The sequence below is a fragment of the Odocoileus virginianus genome, chromosome 13, assembly GCF_023699985.2.
Source record: "Odocoileus virginianus isolate 20LAN1187 ecotype Illinois chromosome 13, Ovbor_1.2, whole genome shotgun sequence".
In the NCBI taxonomy this organism is placed as follows: Eukaryota; Metazoa; Chordata; class Mammalia; order Artiodactyla; family Cervidae; genus Odocoileus; species Odocoileus virginianus.
The window spans coordinates 34704400-34724672 of NC_069686.1; the positions used below are offsets into that span (position 1 = coordinate 34704400).

The 20273-nt window shown below is 39.4% G+C and overlaps 1 protein-coding gene across 11 annotated transcripts in view; it reads right to left on the bottom strand.

The window, feature by feature from the left end:
* The window catches only part of FMNL2 (formin like 2), a 323788-nt gene that overhangs the window by 74198 nt on the left and 229317 nt on the right, over positions 1-20273 (bottom strand). For 8 of the 11 annotated variants that reach the window (XM_070476194.1, XM_070476193.1, XM_070476197.1 and 5 more), the window contains exons 5-6: positions 16149-16232; positions 13049-13201 (exon numbers count right to left, since the gene is read on the bottom strand). In XM_070476194.1, the coding sequence (XP_070332295.1) occupies positions 13049-13201; positions 16149-16232 (237 nt within the window). Of the gene's footprint in view, positions 1-10424; positions 10745-13048; positions 13202-16148; positions 16233-20273 lie in introns of those variants that run through there. The other 3 variants (XM_070476200.1, XM_070476198.1, XM_070476199.1) reach the window with 2 other exon arrangements.

Here is a 20273-nt window from a genome sequence, read left to right on the forward strand (position 1 = left end):
AGACTTTACTCTCCACAGGTCTGAAACAGTTGACTCTGGCTTATTTTGCTGATTTTCTCATTGCTTTCATGGGGCCTCTACTTCACCATTTTCACTGACATCTCATAACATTTAGAGAATCCTGAGAACCTATTCATTCTGAATCCATGTAACAATTTCTTCAAGTTCAAAGGAACAGTTAAACAAGATTCTGCAAGAATTACATTTTCCTGGTGACTTGGAGCTGGTTCTTTAAGATGTCAGGATCAGAGAACTATCGAATGGAAAAACAAGGGCATTCCATATGCATAGAGGGGCTGTGACCCAATGCCTGAACCAAGAGGTTAGGGGACTAATTGCCTTCCTGACTACCCTTCTTCCTCCAGACAGGCAAGCAAGAGTTTTGAGATTCTAGGTCTGTGGACACAAAAGAGGGGTTTCCCAGAGGCAGAAAACAACCCCGAGTCCAACTTTTGGGGCTCCTGTCCTTTGTAGAAAAGGTAATGGAGAAGGGATATTTAGGGCTGTTGTTTGAGGTCTCAAGAGTTTTAAGGAAATCCTGCTTTTTGAGAGGTCATTTTGACAGGAACACCACCAAATTTCTCCAGCACTCTTCTCCATCGACTGAGGGAACTGCCTGCACTCTTGTCAAGCACTGAATGAAAACTAAACATTACCGTCACATTCAAAGATAGCAAGACACTATCTTGGAAGAACCGCCAGTAGTATTCACCAAGTTCTATGTGTGTGGACAGAAACATGTGCCCAAACTGACTTAAGATCAAAACCAACTGTATTGATACCAATACAACTGTATTAATTTATGCACCAGTGTTTTATAAGTTACATGAAATAATAATAAATGTGGAAGTTACAGTCAATGCTAGTAGGAGTAAAATGCATAAAAAATTTAAGCTACTGTTGCAAGTAAGTATCTTTTAAGAAACCTACACAATGTGCCCTGTTTAGTACTATAGTGTCAGCTGTGCCGCCTACTTCACACGTGGCGATCCATCTGCGCAGAAGCTCATAGTGAGCACCTCGAGCAGCAGGTGCTATGCAGAAGAAGCTATCTCTGCTTTGAAAGACTGTTAGAATGACTGATCAGCGAGAGCCAGCCAGTTGAGTTCTAATAAATGACAGGGCAACTCAAACCTAGATTTCTGAGTCCAGAAAGCAAAAAGAATGTTGAGGTCAGCAGACAAAAACCTGGGGAAGTAGCTCTCTTGGATCTACTTGACCACAGAGTAGATACACAGGAATTTCTCTGACCAGGTATGTAGTCGAACCTGAACGATATAGTGTTCACTAGAGTTCTGGTTATAACCGTGTCTTGCTGTCCTTAAACCACAACTCATTCTGAGAGAGTCTTAAAAAAAAAGCTACAGTAATTCTGAACGAGTTCCTCAGGTTTAAGAATGTAACAGACAAGTGAGACTACATCAATCTAAAAAACACGGTAAAAGAAAGAGTGAAAGGTAACCTAGGGAATGGGAGAAAATAATTTACAAACCAAATACGTAATAAGGGGTTAATATTCAGAATATTTAAGAAACCCCCACAAATCAATAGCAAAAACAAACAAATATCATCCAATTACAGAATGGGCAAAAGGAACTTGACATTTCTCCAAGGAATACATACAAATGGCTAACAGGTACATTTAAAAAGGTCACTAATTAACAGGAAAATGCAAATCAAAAGCACAATGAGAAAGCACCTCATACTGACTTTCAGGATGGCCATTATCAAAAAAGACAAGAAAAACAAGTGTGAACAAGGATACATTAGAGCCCATGTACACTGCGGGTGGGAACGCAAGTTGCACAAGCATTATGGAAAACAGTATGGAGGTTTCTCAAACAAAAATAGAACTTCTCCATGTAACGTTCCAGCAATCCCACTTCTGGATGTTTATCTAAAAGAACTGAAACCAAGATCTTAAAAGAGGTGTCTGCACTCACATTCCTTGCAGCACTATTCACAGAAGCCAAGATGTAGAAACAATCTAAATGCCCATCAATAGATAAATGAATAAATATGGATAAAATATGGTTTTAAAAAATAATAATGAGGTGGTGTGACAGAAGTGTTACCTGATGTTATGGTAGTAATCACTGCAATGTATCAACATACAAAACCAACAGATTGTATAAGTTACACAATGTTACACAACAATTATCTCTCAATAAAAAATTAACTTCCATATTCACATAGACACACAATATCAAAGTCCTGAAGAACAAAGAAAGGGTTGTGAACTCCCTGGCGATCCAGGGGTGAGGACTCGGTGCATTCACTGCTGTGGCGAGAGTGCAGTGCCTGGTTGGGAAACTAAGAGGGGGTAAGGTGGGTGGGATGATTGGAAGACTTGGACTGACATATATACACTATTATGTATAAAATAGATAACTCATGAAAACCTACTGTAGAGCACAGGGAACTTTTCTCAGTGCTCTGTGGGGACCTAAACGGGAAAGAAATCCAAAAAGAGATGGAATATATTTAAGCATACAGCTGATTCACTTTGCCGCACAGCAGAAATTAATGCAACACTGTAAAGCAACTATACTTCAATTTAAAAAAAGAAAAAGAAAGAGTAAGGGATGGTTCCAAGTAAAAGGATGTTACACAGACACAACCGACACAATAAACGATCCCTGGGTGGGATTCTGGACAGAGTTGGGAAAATGTTATGGAATAGATTGGAATAACTAAACAGACTGAACTATGTAACAGTTCTGATTTTAAGAATTACATCATGGTTATATAAGAGCATGCCTTCGTTCTTAGGGTATCTACACAAAAATAATTAGGTATAAAAGGGCATGATTCTGTAACTTGTTCTCAAATGGTTAAAGGGTATGTTTACAAAGCAAATGTGCAAATGGTAGAGTAAACTTAGGGACAAAATGTTAAAACAATTGCTGAATCTGTGTAAAGAGCATAAGGAGGAATCATTGTACTATTGTTGCCTTTTCCAGTTTTCAATGATGTCAAAATTAAAAGTCACAGAGATAAAAAGAAGAAAATTATAGTAGCTACATACACTGGAATATTATTCAGCCTTCAATTAAAGGAAATCTTGCAATATGTCATAACATGGATGAACCTTGAGGACATTACACTATGTGAAATGAGCCAGTCACAGATGGACAGATGCTGTATGACTCTATTTATACGAGATACCAGAAATGGTCAAACTCACTGAAGTGGGGAGTAGAATGGTGGCTGCCAGGGCCTTAAGAGACAGCAGAATGGGGAATTGCTAATAACAAGTATAAAGTTTCGATTATGCAAGGTGAGTTCTAGAGATCTGCTGAATAATATCTTGCCTACAGTCAACGACACTGTACCATACACTTAAACATTGTTGAGAAGGTAGATCTCATGGTAAGGGTTCTTAGCACCATAAATAAATAAAAAATAAAAGCAGTATTCTTTAAAAAGTAACAATGGGTGATAACATAAGAAGTAACTATAAGTAATGTGTCTATGATAACTCTAGGTGTACAGAAGACCCACTCCTGATTAAAAGCTACATGTGATCAAATCCTGAATTTCTTTCAAGATCTACATCTGCAAAGCACCAAAATCAAATGGAAACTGCTATCTAACCAGTGGTGCCTTGAAGAAAAAAAAGTCTGATCACACATCTATTGTCTTGAAATATACTTATTTCTAGACATCTTCCTACATGTGAGTTTTGTACATGTCTGCCTCTCCCTTTGAGCTCCTATTATCCAAGAACAATATGTTACTGCAGAACCTTAAATGGAATGTTCCCTGAACTGATCTAACCCAGGCCTTCCCAGAGTCCATCAAGAAGGTTTTTGAAAATATTCTGTGAAGTCTCCATGCCAACATTTGTGAGGTTTGTAATATTTAGGTCCTATTGGCAACAGAAAAAGACAAGGTATATTTTATTCTTCTTACAAAAGTATCTTCAAAAAAAATGTATCTTCAAGTAACCGAACTACGCAGATATTAAACTAAATAAGCTAAATAAACCTATAAATAAAGACTAGCAATCAGAACTCCCTTGGAAGCTAATGTTAGTATTCAGCCCAAGCAGAAGGCAATGCCATCTGAGTATATCACATCATTTGGCATAACTGTACTAGTCTTTTATGGTTCCAAGGTCTGGACTAATAGAACTTTACCAAGATTTGGGGTTTTAGGTTTCCTCTCCCTGACTATTCAGACATGACATCACCTGGGCATATTTTTTCTATCAATTAAACTCATAAAATATTAATACTTGATGCTAAAAAAAAATGAGCCAAGCACTTTTCTGTCTCTAAAGCCAAAAGAAACAGAGCTGAAAGAGCAGAACCCAGATAGTTTGAAGTGGGAGTGAAGCAGGTGGGGGAAACAGACAAAGACAGAAACAGAGATATGGGGGGGGGGGGGGGGTGTTGATTACACAAAACTCCTAATGAACCTTTTTTTCTAATCAGTTGTTGAAATTTCTGTTCATCTGAGTCTCCTATCAGAGGACCAGGTGATAGCTAGAACAGAACCTGTAAGGTCTCATTTACATGCACTTTGAATGGAATACATGAATCAACAGGCTCCATCATATGAATGAAGGGCCATTAGTTCGAAGTTTCTGTTTTTCAATCATATTCCTTTTGTAAAAGGCATTTGCTATGGAGTGGCTAATTAGGGTATAGGATATGACCCTATGTGAAAAGTGTCCAAGGAAACTAACGCTTGTGACTTTTTTCAATAGAAATATTTCTATATTCATCAATATTTGGCCCCTCTTTTCATAAACCTTTAATAAATCATTGTCAATGTGCCAAAATGACAATTCCACAGCCTGGCCTTCAACACAGCACATCAGTTCAGTTCAGTTGCTCAGTCATGTCCGACTCTTTGTGACCCCATGGACCTCAGCACACCAGGCCTCCCTGTCCATCACCAACTCTCAGAGTTTACTCAAACTCATGTCCATTGAGTCAATGATGCCATCCAACCATCTCATCCTCTGTCGTCCCGTTCTCCTCCTACCCTCAATCTTTCCCAGAATCAGGGTCTTTTCCAATGAGTCAACTCTTCGCATGAGGTGGCCAAAGTATTGGAGTTTCAAAACATCAGTCCTTCCAATGAACACTCAGGACTGATCTCCTTTAGGATGGACTGGTTGGATCTCCTTGCAGTCCAAGGGACTCTCAAGAGTCTTCTCCAACACCACAGTTCAAAAGCATCAATTCTCCGGTGCTCAGCTTTCTTTATCGTCCAACTCTCACATCCATACATGTACACAACACAGTACATGAACTGGCTCTACATGACTTCCAGGCAGACTTATCTGTTCACTGTTTCCTGAACAAACCATGCAGTCTCACAGCTGACCACTGCTCCTACCGCTCTCCCTTCCTCCCCTGGCTGCTACCCTCTCCTCCCAACCTTCCTCATGTGTCACATGCAGACCAACTTATGACTCTTCTCTAGGTTTGGTTGTTCACTCTAGTCTCTAAGGTTCCATATAATTCATTCCATTTATACACAAGTGATACTTGTGTTAGTAGGAGCATGAACATGCATATACTCTTCTCAATCAAATCGTATATAAAGACACTGACACAGTGGAAAGAAGTTAGAAGACTCAGATTATAAATTCTGGCTCTATCACTTACTACCTACAGGTAACTTCTCTGAGCCTTCTCGTCTATAAAATGGGGCTAATAATTCTTGAACACTTACCTACAATTTTATGAAGATATAATAATGCAAGTATGAAAAATTCATTTATCAAGAATGAATATATTATGTACAAATATATTATTCCATGTATCATTCTGTATCCTCAGCATTTAGCAATGCATCCTTCACATATTATGGATGCAATCAATCTTGCAGATGAAAGTATCAGAATGTAGCTAGAGGAATTTGCTAAGTCATCTTCAGTATTTTTTTCAACCTTATACCGTTAACATTTATTGACTACACACTACTGTGCCAGGTTCTTTACAGGAATTGTTAATCTCACAACCTATGAGTCAGGTCCCAGATCTGATCTGAGAATATGTGAGACAGATCCCCAACAATGCACTGGTCAGGTAGGCTTGTTTTTCCATTTCCACATAGCCTCCTTCAGTCGATTTTCTATTGGATAAAAGACCCAATAAAGAAGTGAAACAAGGGAAGAAAACCTCACAGTGGAAAATGCCTGACATCTGCCAGTATGGTGCACCCACAAGCTATAATTACAACTGTCTCCATTTCTACTAGCAAGGTCATTAAAATCAGTTTCGAGCTGAGCATCTGGAATGTACACTCTTAACCCAAGTACATTTTTCTCTTTTTACAACACCCAATAAAAAAGAAATGCAAAAAATCTGAAACACAACAGCCTAACACTTCGAACTTGTTTCTGCTTACAAATGTGCTGAAAAGGAAAAGTGACAATTTGTAATTACAGATTATTTTTGGAAAGTATAGGAATTTACAAAGTCTTTCTTCTAAACATGGGTGCTGCATTTTCTGCAATCTTAGATCTTCAGGTCAACTGCCTAGCAGGTTAAGGGGCATCTTCAATAGTTCCCCTTCCCCAGAAATAAAACTCAGGTATTGGCTATAATGATCAGCCATTATTCTTTTTTCTTCTACTTTTTCAGCATTTTCTCTCCTTCTAAAGTGAGTGTTACTGAAAATTTTAACCAGCATCTGCCATCTCATCTGGTGAACAGACAAACTTCAAACCTTGAGAATAACTGTTTAAATATACTTTTCAACTTTACCCCTTCAAGTTGGCAGATAAGGTAAATTCTTCAAGATCCTTCCATAGGGAAAACTTAGAATAAATAAAGTTAAGGAAAAGGGTACACATAGAATAAAATATAGATTACAAGTCTCAGTCATGAACTACAGAAGATCTGAGTTGATTTTATATAATTTGGGGGGAGAAGAAGGAAGAGAATAATGATCATTTCAGAAATTACATTCTTAATTTACTGAAGTTGGAAAATGAACAAAACTGAGTTCAATCTCCTTGTTGAGAATCAAGATAAATGTGTTTTAGCTTCTAACTATAAAACTCAAGTATATTTTTTATGTGATACTAGAACAGTTTAAGTTAAAAGGCTAGGTGATCTTCTTTGCCCAACAATAAAAATTCAAGGTAAAATGCTACTGCTAAAATAAAAACTTGTTAGAGCTTAAAAGAGCTCATCTCTTTTAAAATATCACTTACTTTATAAGCAAACTGGTACTGAGTTGGTATTTTCATAGCTGTAGATAGGATCACTGTTATGAAGAGATCAGGAAAACCACTATGAATAGAAGTAACTATTGCAAATGAAAGCCAATGAGCCACATGGGCCCTTAGCCCATACACATGGAAGTCAGTCTGTAGGAATGAGTTAGCTGCGTAGGACATAAGGTCTTTGATCTGGGCTTCAAGTGCCTCATCAACAAAGAGTTGGAGATCCTTTCCAGATTCCAGCTTTTCCCCTTTTTACTAATGGTTCAATTCCTCTTCTAATCAATCAGACACAAAGCTTCTGTTTTTTATCACTCTGATTGTCTCTGCTTTATATTCTAAGCTTTGGGTATCTCGCACGTAGGTCTAAGCACCATCTGCCTCAGCAATCTTTTGCTCCAATCAATATCCAGGGCATTTATCAGACTCTACACACCTTGTGTGATTCTCATTCCACTGCCTTCCAGATAAAAGCCAAATTCCATAATTCCAAAAAAGAAAGGTTCTTTCTTAAGTGGCCTCTCCCTATCTGATCCATGAGTATACAGTACATGTATTTTATGTCAGTTCTAAAATCATAAAAACAGAAACTTGAAGAATTCATTCATAATCTCCTTTTCAGTAAAAATAGCCACTATCTCCATTCAATAAACCTTCTTTTCAATGTCTTCCCATTTGCAAATGTGTGTGTGTGTGTGTGTCCTTAGTCATGTCTGATGTTTGTGACCCCATGGACTGCAGCCCTCCAGGCTCCCTCTGTCCATGGAATTCTCCAAGAAAGAGTACTGGAGTGGGTTGCCATTTCCTACTGCAGTGGATCTTCCCGATCCAGGGATCAAACCTGTGTTTCCTGCATCTCCTGCATTAGCAGGCGGATTTTTTATGACTATGCCCACTGGGAAGTCCTCATTTGCAAATAGATGAAAATAAAACTGTATCCATAGAGAACTTTCTTGTTCCTGTCATTCATTTAGGAAATCTTCATGTTTCTATATGATGGTTATCTTCTAATAGTTGTAAAAGTACATAAAATCCAGCACATTAATCAGGTCTCCATTAGGGCATTTAGCACCTTTGGGTGAAGTAGAAAAAGACACAGTTTCTGGGAAGGCTTAACAAGTCCTCTCCTGCACAATACAATTTACATAACTCCATTTGGACACCGTGATATTAAAATAGTATATTTACTAACGGAAAAAAATCATTCTGTGAATATATAGGCAGGATCATGTTACATGACAGTTGGGGTCTGGCCACCTCACTTCAGATCCCAGGCAAGTTGCTTAACCGCTAGAGGCCTTGGTTTCCTCAGAGTGACAGTATTAACTAATAGTAGCAGGTATGTATCTCACAGAGGCCTTGTAAGCAGTGAACTTGTAAGCAGTGAACAGAAGGTACTTAAGACAGTGGCTGGCACACAGTGGACACTCAACAAATTCTATTTTTCTCCCCAATAAAAATCAATGCTACCAATATCTTTGTGCTCATTTTTAAGCAATTAAAAAAAAATTACTTCTATGAAAACCATTGCCAGGAAAGGATTAAAGATGTGTAAACTAGAATGTAAATTTGAACTCTTCACGTAAATCCACTAAGTATATGTAAGTGCTAAAAATAGTGATGATGACTTCACAAAATGCCAGTCCATTAAGATAATAATCTCAGGAAAAAGAGTAAAATTTGTTCTAGGAAATCTCAGAAAGAAATGTTAAGTAGGAGTTAATATATATTAAAGAAAATATGGGATCATGATTTCCTTTTAGTGGGAAGGTTAGTAAAGGGTGACCTGCAAGGCTTTCCCAGCTTGGTATGCCTATGACCCAGTCTCCATTAAACAGTCCTACCCCACTGCAAAGATCACAGAACCTCTGTCCCAGAGAGGCAGGATCTTCCCTCTATCCCAAAGAGATCTGTTCTCTGATGTAAGATTTTGTTCATCCCATGCTCGTTCATTTTACCTCTACCTGCAACAGCCTTTCCTCACCCTGACAAGCAACTCTGGCCATCACTCAAAGTCCCAGTTTAAATCTCATCTTCCCTCCAGATTCCGAATGCTCCACCACTTTCTTTTAAACCTTGTAATACTGATTTACTATCTATAGAAAGAAAGTGATTTTTCTCAGTCTCTTTGCAACCCCACAGACTGTAGCCTACTAGGCTCCTCCATCTGTCCATGGGATTTTCCAGGCAAGAGTACTAGAGTGGGTTGCCATTTCCTTCTCCAGGGGATCTTCCCGACCCAGGGATCGAACCCAGGTCTCCAGCACTATAGGCAGCTGCTTTTATCATCTAAGCCACCAGGGAAGTCAGCTTATTTAAGTTCAGTGGCATTAACCATGACACTCTTGAAAATTAAACATTACTTTCTCTTACCTCTGAATTAATGCAATCTTTGTCTTCAAAAATCTAGAGTGCCCATATATGCATACAAGGCATCATTTAATTTAGCTATATCTGTAACAGAAATCTATCTTAACTGAAGGCACACCAGACTCTTAAGCTTATGAGACAGCACACTCGAGATTTCCATTGCATCAATAAACATTTCTACAACTAGCTACCTTGACAAATTTATGACAGTACAGAATCTACAAGTTGATACAACTCCAGGTGAATGTCATGTCATAAAATGCTTAACCATCTATTTTAAGTATTTTTAAAAGGCTAAATATGAAAAGGAGAGTGCACCATTAGTATTTTGTTTGAAAGTAGAGCGCTTCTCCTTTTCTTCAATCAAGCCACCTTTATTGTCTTTTTTTTATATAAAGTGTTTTAAATTTCTTGAAATCTCATTTCTTCCTCCAAGTTTAACTAACCCTTTTGTCAAGTGATATAGGATAAGATTATTGAATCTACATTATTATCTGGGGATGGGGATGAGGGAACTAAAATCTGCATTTGGATACAGACTACATACTCTAATTAAACAAAACTACCAGAATACATCTCTACAGAATGTGACTGTCTTTTTATCTGTCCAGAAAAAAAAAAAAAAAAAAACTGTAATATTAGCTAAAATGCAGTACTGCCTGAAGGCTCAAACTCTTAAAATGAAGAATCATAATATGATAAGAGAAAGAATCAAAGTTTAAAAGGCACTGGGCTTTATCCAAGTACAAGGAGATGGAATGAAGCCATGCAGTTATCATACTATAACGGAGAGCAGGCACCACACTCTGCTGTCACGTGCTACAAACTCTCTTGGGTGTCACTGGCATTGTCACCCATGACTTACAAGATGTTCTGGTTTGAAGCCTTGTCATCAATGTGTAAACTGAAGGTTGCTCCAGAGGCAACAAGGGGAGAAGCAGCTCTGGTGGCATCTGAACTGAAGATACTCAGGCAGAGAAACTAATCTGGTGGTGACGGGAGAGATGAATGGAACCAGAGGAAGAGGAGACAGGAGGACAAGAAAGGACAAGAGAGGGGAGGAGCTGATGATCAGAAATGACGTGAAGAATGAAAAAGAAGACCAACAAAAAGAAAGTCAAAAAGTGGAGGCAGGAGAAAAAAGAAAGGGGAGAGAGGAAGGAGAAGGAAGAGAGGGAAAAAAACACATATATAAACAATCTTTGAAAATCGCTCAGTTGTGTCCAACTCTTTGTGACCTCATGGACTATACACAGTCTATGGAATTCTCCAGGCCAGAAAACTGGAGTGGATAGCCCTTCCCTTCTCCTGGGGATCTTCTCAACCCAGGGATCAAACCCAGAGTTCCTGCATTGCATGCAGATTCTTTACCAGCTGCGCCACAAGAGAAGCCCAAGAATACTGGAGTGGGTAGCCTATCCCTTTCTCCAGTGGATCTTCCTGACCCAGGAATCAAACTGGGGTCTCCTGCATTGCAGGCGGATTCTTTACCAACTGAGCTATCAGGGAAGCCCAACAATCTTTGGGTATGTGAAAAGCAACATGTTCCATATTCCTGTACCTCTAGTTGCTGTTTTTACAAGTTAGAGATGCTATCAAATGACCAAATACAGAATTAGAATCCATTAGACCTGGAATATACTGATACCCATTGTTTAAAAACAAAAATTGAAGATTCAAGTCAACAAGTGTCATGAAAGTTGTTGCTATATTGGTTTTTCTTTTTGAGAGCTCATGAAAGAGTCAGAGGAATTTCAAATGTTCCATTCCTGAGCCTGAAACTGTTTAAACACAGAAAAAGAACACAATGCTGGTTTCTTAGCTGGTCAACACACCTGCCAACCAGAAATGTCATAATGGTTCCCAAGTTTCTCAGAACAGTATTTCCATAATGTCTCTCTATATACTTTGGGTCTTTTTTTTTTTCCAATTTAAAATGAATTCTGTGGGAGGGAGGGTTTAGAGGGAGGGGACATATGTATACCAATGGCTGACTTATGTTAATGTATGGCAGAAACCAACATAATATAGTAAAGCAATTATCCTGCAGTTAAAGATAAATAACTTAAGGTGGTAGCTGGCCAATATATGATACTTTTCAGGTAAAAAATGATGAAAAAGCAAATTAAAATGTACTTTTGTCAATTAAATTCCTTACACATCATTATAGCTATCTCAATGGTAAGACTTTCCGTTTGGGTTACAAAGTGATTAGGGAGTTCTTCAGGCACAACTGGTGCTCCTGCAACTTCCCAATCAGTCCACATAATCCTCTGTCCACATGTTAAGCTGATGCAGACTAGCAGGTTATATACACCTTGTGTGTGTATATGCGTGCATGCACTCAGCTGTGTCCAACTCTTTGCAGCCCTGTGGACTATATATAGTTCACCAGGCTTGACTGTCCATGGGATTTCCTAGGCAAGAACACTGGAGTAGGTTGCCATTTCCTACTCCAGGGGATCTTCCCAACCCAGGGATTGGAACTGCATCTCCTGCATCGGCAAACAGAGTCTTTACCACCTGAGAAACTTGTACGTGTGCTATATTTAGTCACTCAGTCATGTCTGACTCTTTGCGACTCCACGGACAGCAGCCCACCAGGCTCCTATAGCTCTTGACCTATTGCAAAAATCATGAGATGAATTGCCACACAATTCTTCATTATTATTGAATCGTTCCAAAGCTGTTAATATTTTTGGCATTTCCAAACAAAGAAAATCTGCATGGCTGATAAGAAGCATAATATTCAAACATCAAATCCTGAGCAGAACTGTATTTATAAAGACTTAACTTTCCATGACAAAAACCCACCAAGCTCTACAGTAGGTATGAGTGAATGAACAATTTCAGAGATATTACACTCAGCAGTAATACAGGTGTTCACCCCCATCCTCCCTTAGCATGGTGGTATTTCAACCAAAATCGACAGGAGAAGGAATCTGTAGGGGGAAACAGAAGGTCGACAATGGAGAGCACACCCAACCGAAGGAAGAGTGCTTAAAGGCCTCTCTTTAATAAAAATAATCACTGCACCTGACTAAGAACACAACCCACAGAAGACACACCTGAGTTACCACAGGAAGAAGAGAGGAGAGGAGTAGGGTTTAAATAACAACAAGGAGTTCCTGAGATTCTCAGATCTCAATGTGCTGACTCTACCCAAGAAACAGAGCCCAGGATGTCAGCCTCTCCTTGGTTTCAGGAACCTATCTGTCTATGGAGACTGCTCCGTTGCGTCATTTGGAAGCAGAATTTTCTTTCTGTGCTGAATGAAGGAGCAGTATTTGCAGCGAGCTACTTAAAGGCATTGAGTAGTGCCCAACAGATGATCGCATGAACTCCTGTAGGAATCTGCATTTGGAATTGTTGACAACACCCGTGCTGTGGGACAAGATTCGAGGGACACATACACAGCCCAGGATCCTCAACAGAAGCTGTCCCAACGTATCCTACCAAGCCCGCCTGCTCCTGAACCCAGGCACTCACCGCAGGGCAGAATGTCTTCCCGAGCGGGACACACTGTTTCCCACGGGGGAAGGCAGGTTGCTTCCTCTGTGCAGGTCCTCAATGGACCGACTCCAGGGCTTTGATTTGTCCACTGAGCTCTCCACAGTGCTCTCCACGCTTTCAAAGTCAAAACTAAAACAAAACAGAAATGCCACTCAAGACTTAATTCAGATTCACACAAACACACGGATGTGCAAAACTCGCTCCTTCCAATTACACATCTGCACCTTAATGTGGGTAGTTTTTGCAAACAAAGAAAACTGATAATGGAATACAACTGATTTCCATGGACTGTGTGTTAGCTTCAAAAATACAGAATGACAACTAGGAATGTGTTATTTGCATCTTATTATAAGGCTTGCTGACTTACTGATTACTAACGAGCTCTGGTGGGATAGGGAGAAAAGATCTCAGAGCTGTCTACATTTTGCTTTAACAAGTCAATATGTTAGGCTTATACTAATTTATTCCTACCCATCAATTTTCACTGAGCGTTTTCTCCTAGTGTGTTGGCAAATGTGCTTTTCCAACCATATGTGATATATTACTTGCAAAGTTACGAATTTGCTTTGATTTTGGAATCTCTCCCCAGTGCGGTGCTCTTTAAAGTAAGGATGTTGTTTCTCTGGCACATTTTTGAGGTTATTACTCATGTTAACCATGTTAGAATAAATGGCTAGTTAAATTGCTCATCCTTGTATAATTTTAGGAACAAATTTTTAACACACAGGCCTCTGTGTTCTATGCATTTTTCCCCTGCCAAAGTTAGTAGCTGTACTTTCTCAAAAATATATTTTATCAATGTTTTCTACCCATAGTTCCAACAAGCAACACCTGACCAAGTAGAAAATAAACAGAATGCAGCTATAATTAGTATCATCTGTAAGATTTTGGAGGCTATCATGGAAGAAACATCAATAACACATATTGGAAATAGCAAGTATGACTTTTTATACAAGTATGACTGCCAAAAGAAAATATCTGCTTAGAACGACCATCTGTAAACTAAGTGATGCTCTCCATCTATTAAATTCTAATCCAGATAACAGAGACGGATGCACAAAGTCACTGAATGGGCCTAACAATTCTGTTGTTCCTTAGGATCCAGAAACCAGTGAACAGAAAAGAGGTGGAACAGATCAAACAGATCCTTAAGTATTAAAAATAGAAGCCTATAATTGACATCAGAGAGGGTAAGCCCAGGGGCATCCTAAGATCACCCATGTCATTGACTCCTGCTAAGTCACTCTGCAGCCCCCACATGTTCAGCCGTTCAACATCCTTATGCTCCTCTCAGCTCACCCCCCCACCCCCTCACCGAGCAGAAAAAGGAAACACGCAACTTGGTGAATGCTCCTGTTTCAGGGAGGCTGCATGAGTTTGCTGTTTCACATTACATGGGAAAAAAAATTGTCACATGCTAAGGAATAGCAAGAAATTTTTCTGGCCCATTTAATTTCAAGAAAGGATAAAACATAAATTACTTATCTACATATGATTTTCTAATTAAAGCAAAAACAAAACTAATAAGCAAAGACTGTAAAGTTAATTCTAAAATTAAATAAAGTAGAAGATTAAGAACCAAAAGCTCTGAGTTCTTATTTTTTTGTTGCTGTTGTCTTTGTTCTTGGACTTCAAATTAGAAAAATTCCCTTGGAGAAGCACAACCTTTTTCCACTGGTCTTATAAGTAGGTGCATTTGGGAAAGCTGGTCTATAAGTTCTGATGTGATGGGGTAAAAGGTTGATTACAGCAAACATACTACAAATAGTATGCAATTCTTTTCCATTATTCTTGAAGTTTCTTAGTCCTTCCTTAGTTCCTTATTAAATGTTATTCCAGATTTTAAAATATGCAATAGGATAATACTTCTATTTCATTTTGCCATATAATATGAAGCGTAGGGGAGATTAGCAGTTTTTGATGTAATAGAGGTAGATAAGAAACAACCTTTGGAAGAGTATGCTATAAACAATAGCATTATATTTCAGAGGACAATTTCTCATGAAGATAAGAACTTATCTGTTGAATTTTCTTATTACAAGTCCATATCATATACAAGGCTATCAAAACTGAAACTCATCAAGCCAGTTTCAGTTAACACTTTAGTTTCTGTAGCAACAAGGTAGGAATAATTACAGCTTTCTCTTCACCAATTCTCAAGGAAGTGATAAGGATTATAAGATAACACGTGATTACAGCTTAAAGTGGAGCAATAAACAAGTTCCTGCTTTGAAAAGAAGAGTTGAAAAGAAAAAAAGCACCATCTAGGCCAAAATGACTTCCAATAAAATTAAAAATAATACATATTATTTCCTTAATGTGTGTGTGTGAGAGTGTCCATCTGTGGATATTGGAATAGTTTTCAATTAAAGAGGGAAAGTGGGGAAGAGAATGCATCATTCAAACGTACACTTTTCATTCCTATTGTAAGTCTTTCCAGAAGCCTAGCAAATGAGAAAACTGTGAATCAACAAAAGCAAGGTGAAATAAGTACAATTTTTTCTGCTCTTCCCCATTGTTTCCCTTTTACCCCCTATAGAGGAAAAGTCAAAACAATATAAATATATATAAATTTAAAAAGGAAAACACCTCTTGCTTACCCCGTGTTTCCTCCACTCCCACCATGTTTAGTATCTATTTCTGCATTAATTTTCTCTGTATTCACTAGCACATACAAATATACACATACAAGTTGTTTTTTTTTTATAATAAAAAAGGAGTCACTCTTCTGTACCTTGGTTTATTCACTCAATAATATATCCTATACCTCTTCCAATCATTGCTAGAGTATTCTGCCATATGAACATACGAAACCTGAGCACTTAAGAAAGCACTTCTTTTGAAATAAGGACTCCTCTAAGGGTGATCTTACTCCCGTTTTATTTTTGCCATAAAAGCATTTCTACCAACAATTATGTGATTTGCTTTTAGTTACTTGAACAGAAACAAACCTCTTTCAGGCTTACCGCATCTGGTTCTGGGTTTTTTCCCTCAGTGTGGTATCTAATTTTACCACTGAGCTGCGTCTTCTGTGACCACATAAAATTTAAAAGGAAACAAGCCAGGTTTTACTTACGTTACTGCATACTGTGCAAATGATAGATATTCTACCAGAACATCGAGACCTTTGTTTTCTTCATTCAGAAACTCTCTGACCCATCTGTTTGGGGAAAAAAAGAAATTCATTGGCAAAGATTATCATATGACTGAACTGAACTGAACTGAACTACCATAAAGGGCTTTCCCAGGTGGGTCGGTGGTAAAGAATCTGCCTGCCAATGCAGGAGATGAGGGTCCAATCCCTGGGTTGGGAAGACTCCCTCGAGGAGGAAATGGCAACCTACTCCAATATTCTTGCTTGGAAAATCCCATGGACAGAGGAGCCTGGTGGGCTACAGTTCATAGGATTGCAAAGAGCTGAACACGACTGAGTGACTTAGCATGCACTCCCAGGAAAAGGACACAGTGAAAACTTGTTTTTCCATCAGAAACATCTGCTGCCTGAAAGGAACTACAGTGGTAAGCCTAGACTCTCTCAAAGAAGGAAGGAGCTTTCAAATATGGCCACTCAGAAAACCACGACGTTTCCGTGTGAGTGACTGGGGGCAAAAAGTGTATGAGTCCCTTCTGTGTATTTCACTGCTTAGTAGAATGAGGATAACACGTAAGAAACTTTCTAAATGAGGAACCTGCTGCTGTCCTTTTTCCACCACAACTGATCGACAGACGGCTTGTTCAGGGAGCCAAGACTGCATGGGGAATGAGGCAGGCTGGGGACATGACAACATAACCACTGAAATCCAGGCCTGATTCCAAATCCACATTCAACTCCTTCTTGGCACACAATGCTGTAGTAAACACTCAACTAGCCAATGAGAGACCAGTGTTTATGGGCTTCTGGAAATTCCATAGGGATAATGATTGCTTCGTTTTTTCCATGAATGTTAAAACCTTTTAAAAAGTCGCAGGCAACACACACCAACCGACCTGAGATGTGACAAACATGTTGTTTAAAATCATTTAAAAATAATATCAGTTTGCTTTTGAGTGGTGGATTTGAATGCTGTTCTCTGAGAATTTTTATACATTTTTATTTGGTCTTCACAATAATTCACAGAAGATGAAGCAGAGTGGTCAGATACTGAGGACAAACACCTGTTACCCTATGTCCCAGATCTCCTCCAGAATATCCACCTTCAAAGAACACGTGGTATCCCATTAAGCCTGAACAGCATTGGAAATTTCAACAAACAGTAAGTAAATGCATCTGCTATACTACCACAGAAACACCAAAGCTACCACAGAATGCCAAAAGCATTCCAAAATGGCTGCTTTCCTCCATGAACACCGAGCCATAATGTCCACCAGTTATGGACACTATGGCTCCTACGGAAACCAGTCTTGAAGCTATGAGAACAACAGCTGGACAATTCTACTGTGTCTGAAAGGATGAGCATTAAGGTTTTTGTCTTAAAGGAAAAAAAATCAATCTGTTGGACTCAGAATGCCTTTCTTTAAAAATTTGTTTTCAGAGGGATTTTGTTGTTTTATCCTCAAGCACATCCTTTCCTCTGGTCCTATCACCTGCATAATGTAACCTCAGGTCTGCAGGTAGGTCCAGAAAACAGTGAGGTGGAAAATATAGACAGCTTGCGTCATCCATCCCCAAGTGCCCAAGCAGGCCATCACAAAATGCATGCACTTAACACAGCCATGTGCAGAAAGAGACCTAGGGGGGAAACACAGGCAAAGAATACATGACCTGTTGGGTCTCACAAAGTGGCTTTGTTAGGAGAGCCAACCAGAACTAAGGGGCTGGCCACTGGGAGAGGCTGCAGTTCCCTTCACACCACCACCTCATACATGATCTCAGTGTCTGCTTCCAGATCCTTATTTTCATTTCATTTATTTTAAATTACTCCGTATGTGGCTAGGTCTCAGAAGACATGGGGCATTCTTAAGTGCACATCCTTAAAACTTAAAAATAAAAAAAAATATATCTTTTTTTCCTTTTAAAACTGGTAGGAGACTAAAGAAAGGTTGGAACTCACTATTGAATTGGATGACTACATTTGCTCTTGAAATTCAAGCCCTTTAGCACTCTCTGTGGCCTTCTCATTGGTTGGGTCTATGGGCTCTGAGGGCATGATTTAAACTAGCCCTCTGCAGTGGGGGCACAGCAGAAAGCCCCAGAGCTGGGCGGGGCAGTGAGGGGGGTCATCTTTTTAAATTGAAAGAAAACCACAGAGTCCAGACTTTGCTGTTGTTCAGTCACTAAGTCGTGTCTGACTCTTTGTGACCCCATGAACCGCAGCACACCAGGCCTCCCTGTCCATCACCAACTCCCGGAGTCTACACAAACCCATGTCCATTGAGTCGGTGATGCCATCCAACCATCTCATCCTCTGTCGTCCCCTTCTCCTCCAACCTTCCATCTTTCTCAGCATCAGGGTCTTTTCAAATGAGTCAGCTCTTTGCATCAGGTGGCCAAAGTATTGGAATTTCAGCTTCAACATCAGTCCTTCCAATGAACACTCAGGACTCATCACCTTTAGGATGGACTGGTTGGATCTCCTTGCTGCCCAAGGGACTCTCAAGAGTCTTCTCCAACACCACAGTTCAAAAGCATCAATTCTTCAGCGCTCAGCTTTCTTCACAGTCCAACTCTCACATCCATACATGACCACTGGAAAAACCAGAGCCTTGACTAGACGGACCTTTGTTGACAAAGTAATGTCCCTGCTTTTCAATATGCTGTCTAGGTTGGTCATAACTTTCCTTCCAGGGAGCAAGCGCCTTTTAATTTCATGGCTGCAATCACCATCTGCAGTGATTTTGGAGCCCAGAAAAATAAAGTCAGCCACTGTTTCCACTGTTTCCCCATCTATTTGCCATGAAGTGATGGGACCAGATGCCACAATCTTAGTTTTCTGAATGTTGAGCCTTAAGCCAACTTTTTCACTCTCCTCTTTCACTTTCATCAAGAGGCTCTTTAGTTCTTCTTCACTTTCTGCCATAAGGGTGGTGTCCTCTGCCTATGTGAGGTTATTGATATTTTTCCCGGCAATCTTGATTCCAGCTTGTGCTTCCTTCCTCCAGCCCAGCGTTTCTCATGATGTACTCTGCATATAAGTTAAATAAGCAGGGTGACAATATACAACCTTGACGCACTCCTTTTCCTATTTGGAACCAGTCTGTTGTTCTATGTCCAGTTCTAGCTATTGCTTCCTGACCTGCATACAAGAGGCAGGTCAGGTGGACTGGTATTCCCATCTCTTTCAGAATTTTCCACAGTTTATTGTGATCCACACAGTCAAAGGCTTAAGAACACTCTAATTTAGGAGTTGAGAAAAATAGTCATTACAGTTTCTTCTCATTGATTTTCCAGACATTGCCTCTAAAACACATAAATGGTCCAGGACACCCTAAGGACCCTCCATTGTCTCATCTCAACCACTAGCACGCTTTACCTCACTTAGTTCAGCCACAAACTGGAGAAGAGGCAAAATGACTCACAGATTTGGTTTTTTTTTTAAAGGAAGGAAGAAATGGTAGGAAATAGCCAAGTATAGCCACAGCTCAATCCTCTTGACTCAAAGTACTAATATGCATATATTTTGATGCAACTGTAAAGCCTATTGATGGGCTTTTATTTCAAAACCCTTATCAGTACCCCTGCTTGTTCTTGCTGACTTTGAGTGAAAGGACCTTAAAAATAAATTTCAAAGTGAAAGGCAGGAGCCACTCCTCAGTTCCTAAAAGTAGGTGAGAGTGTAACATGTCCTGCCTCTGCAAGGTTTAATTTCATTTTTAACCTCTTTTTCTAAGCTGTGAGATCTTCCTTGGGTCTTCAGTTTGGCTCAGACCCTCGCAGATGATTTAGGAAAGAATAAGATATAACTCCATCACAGCTCACTACCTTACCCCTTTTGTCAAATGGTATCAGGTTTGTATACTCATCTCAGCAAAAAGGCTCTGGGCTACAGAAAACAATCATCATATTCTGCATCAGAGAGAACAGCTGACAGTGAACTTCTATGGAAATGAAAGACTGTGGAAATCAAACAGGTAGAGATGAAAAGAGGGCAACTTTCAAAAACAGTATCTTTAAGGGCATTATTAGGTACATGATTATGACATATCATAAATTGAGGATTCCTGTAGTAAATTTCCATTTTCACCTCTGTGCATGCTACATGCT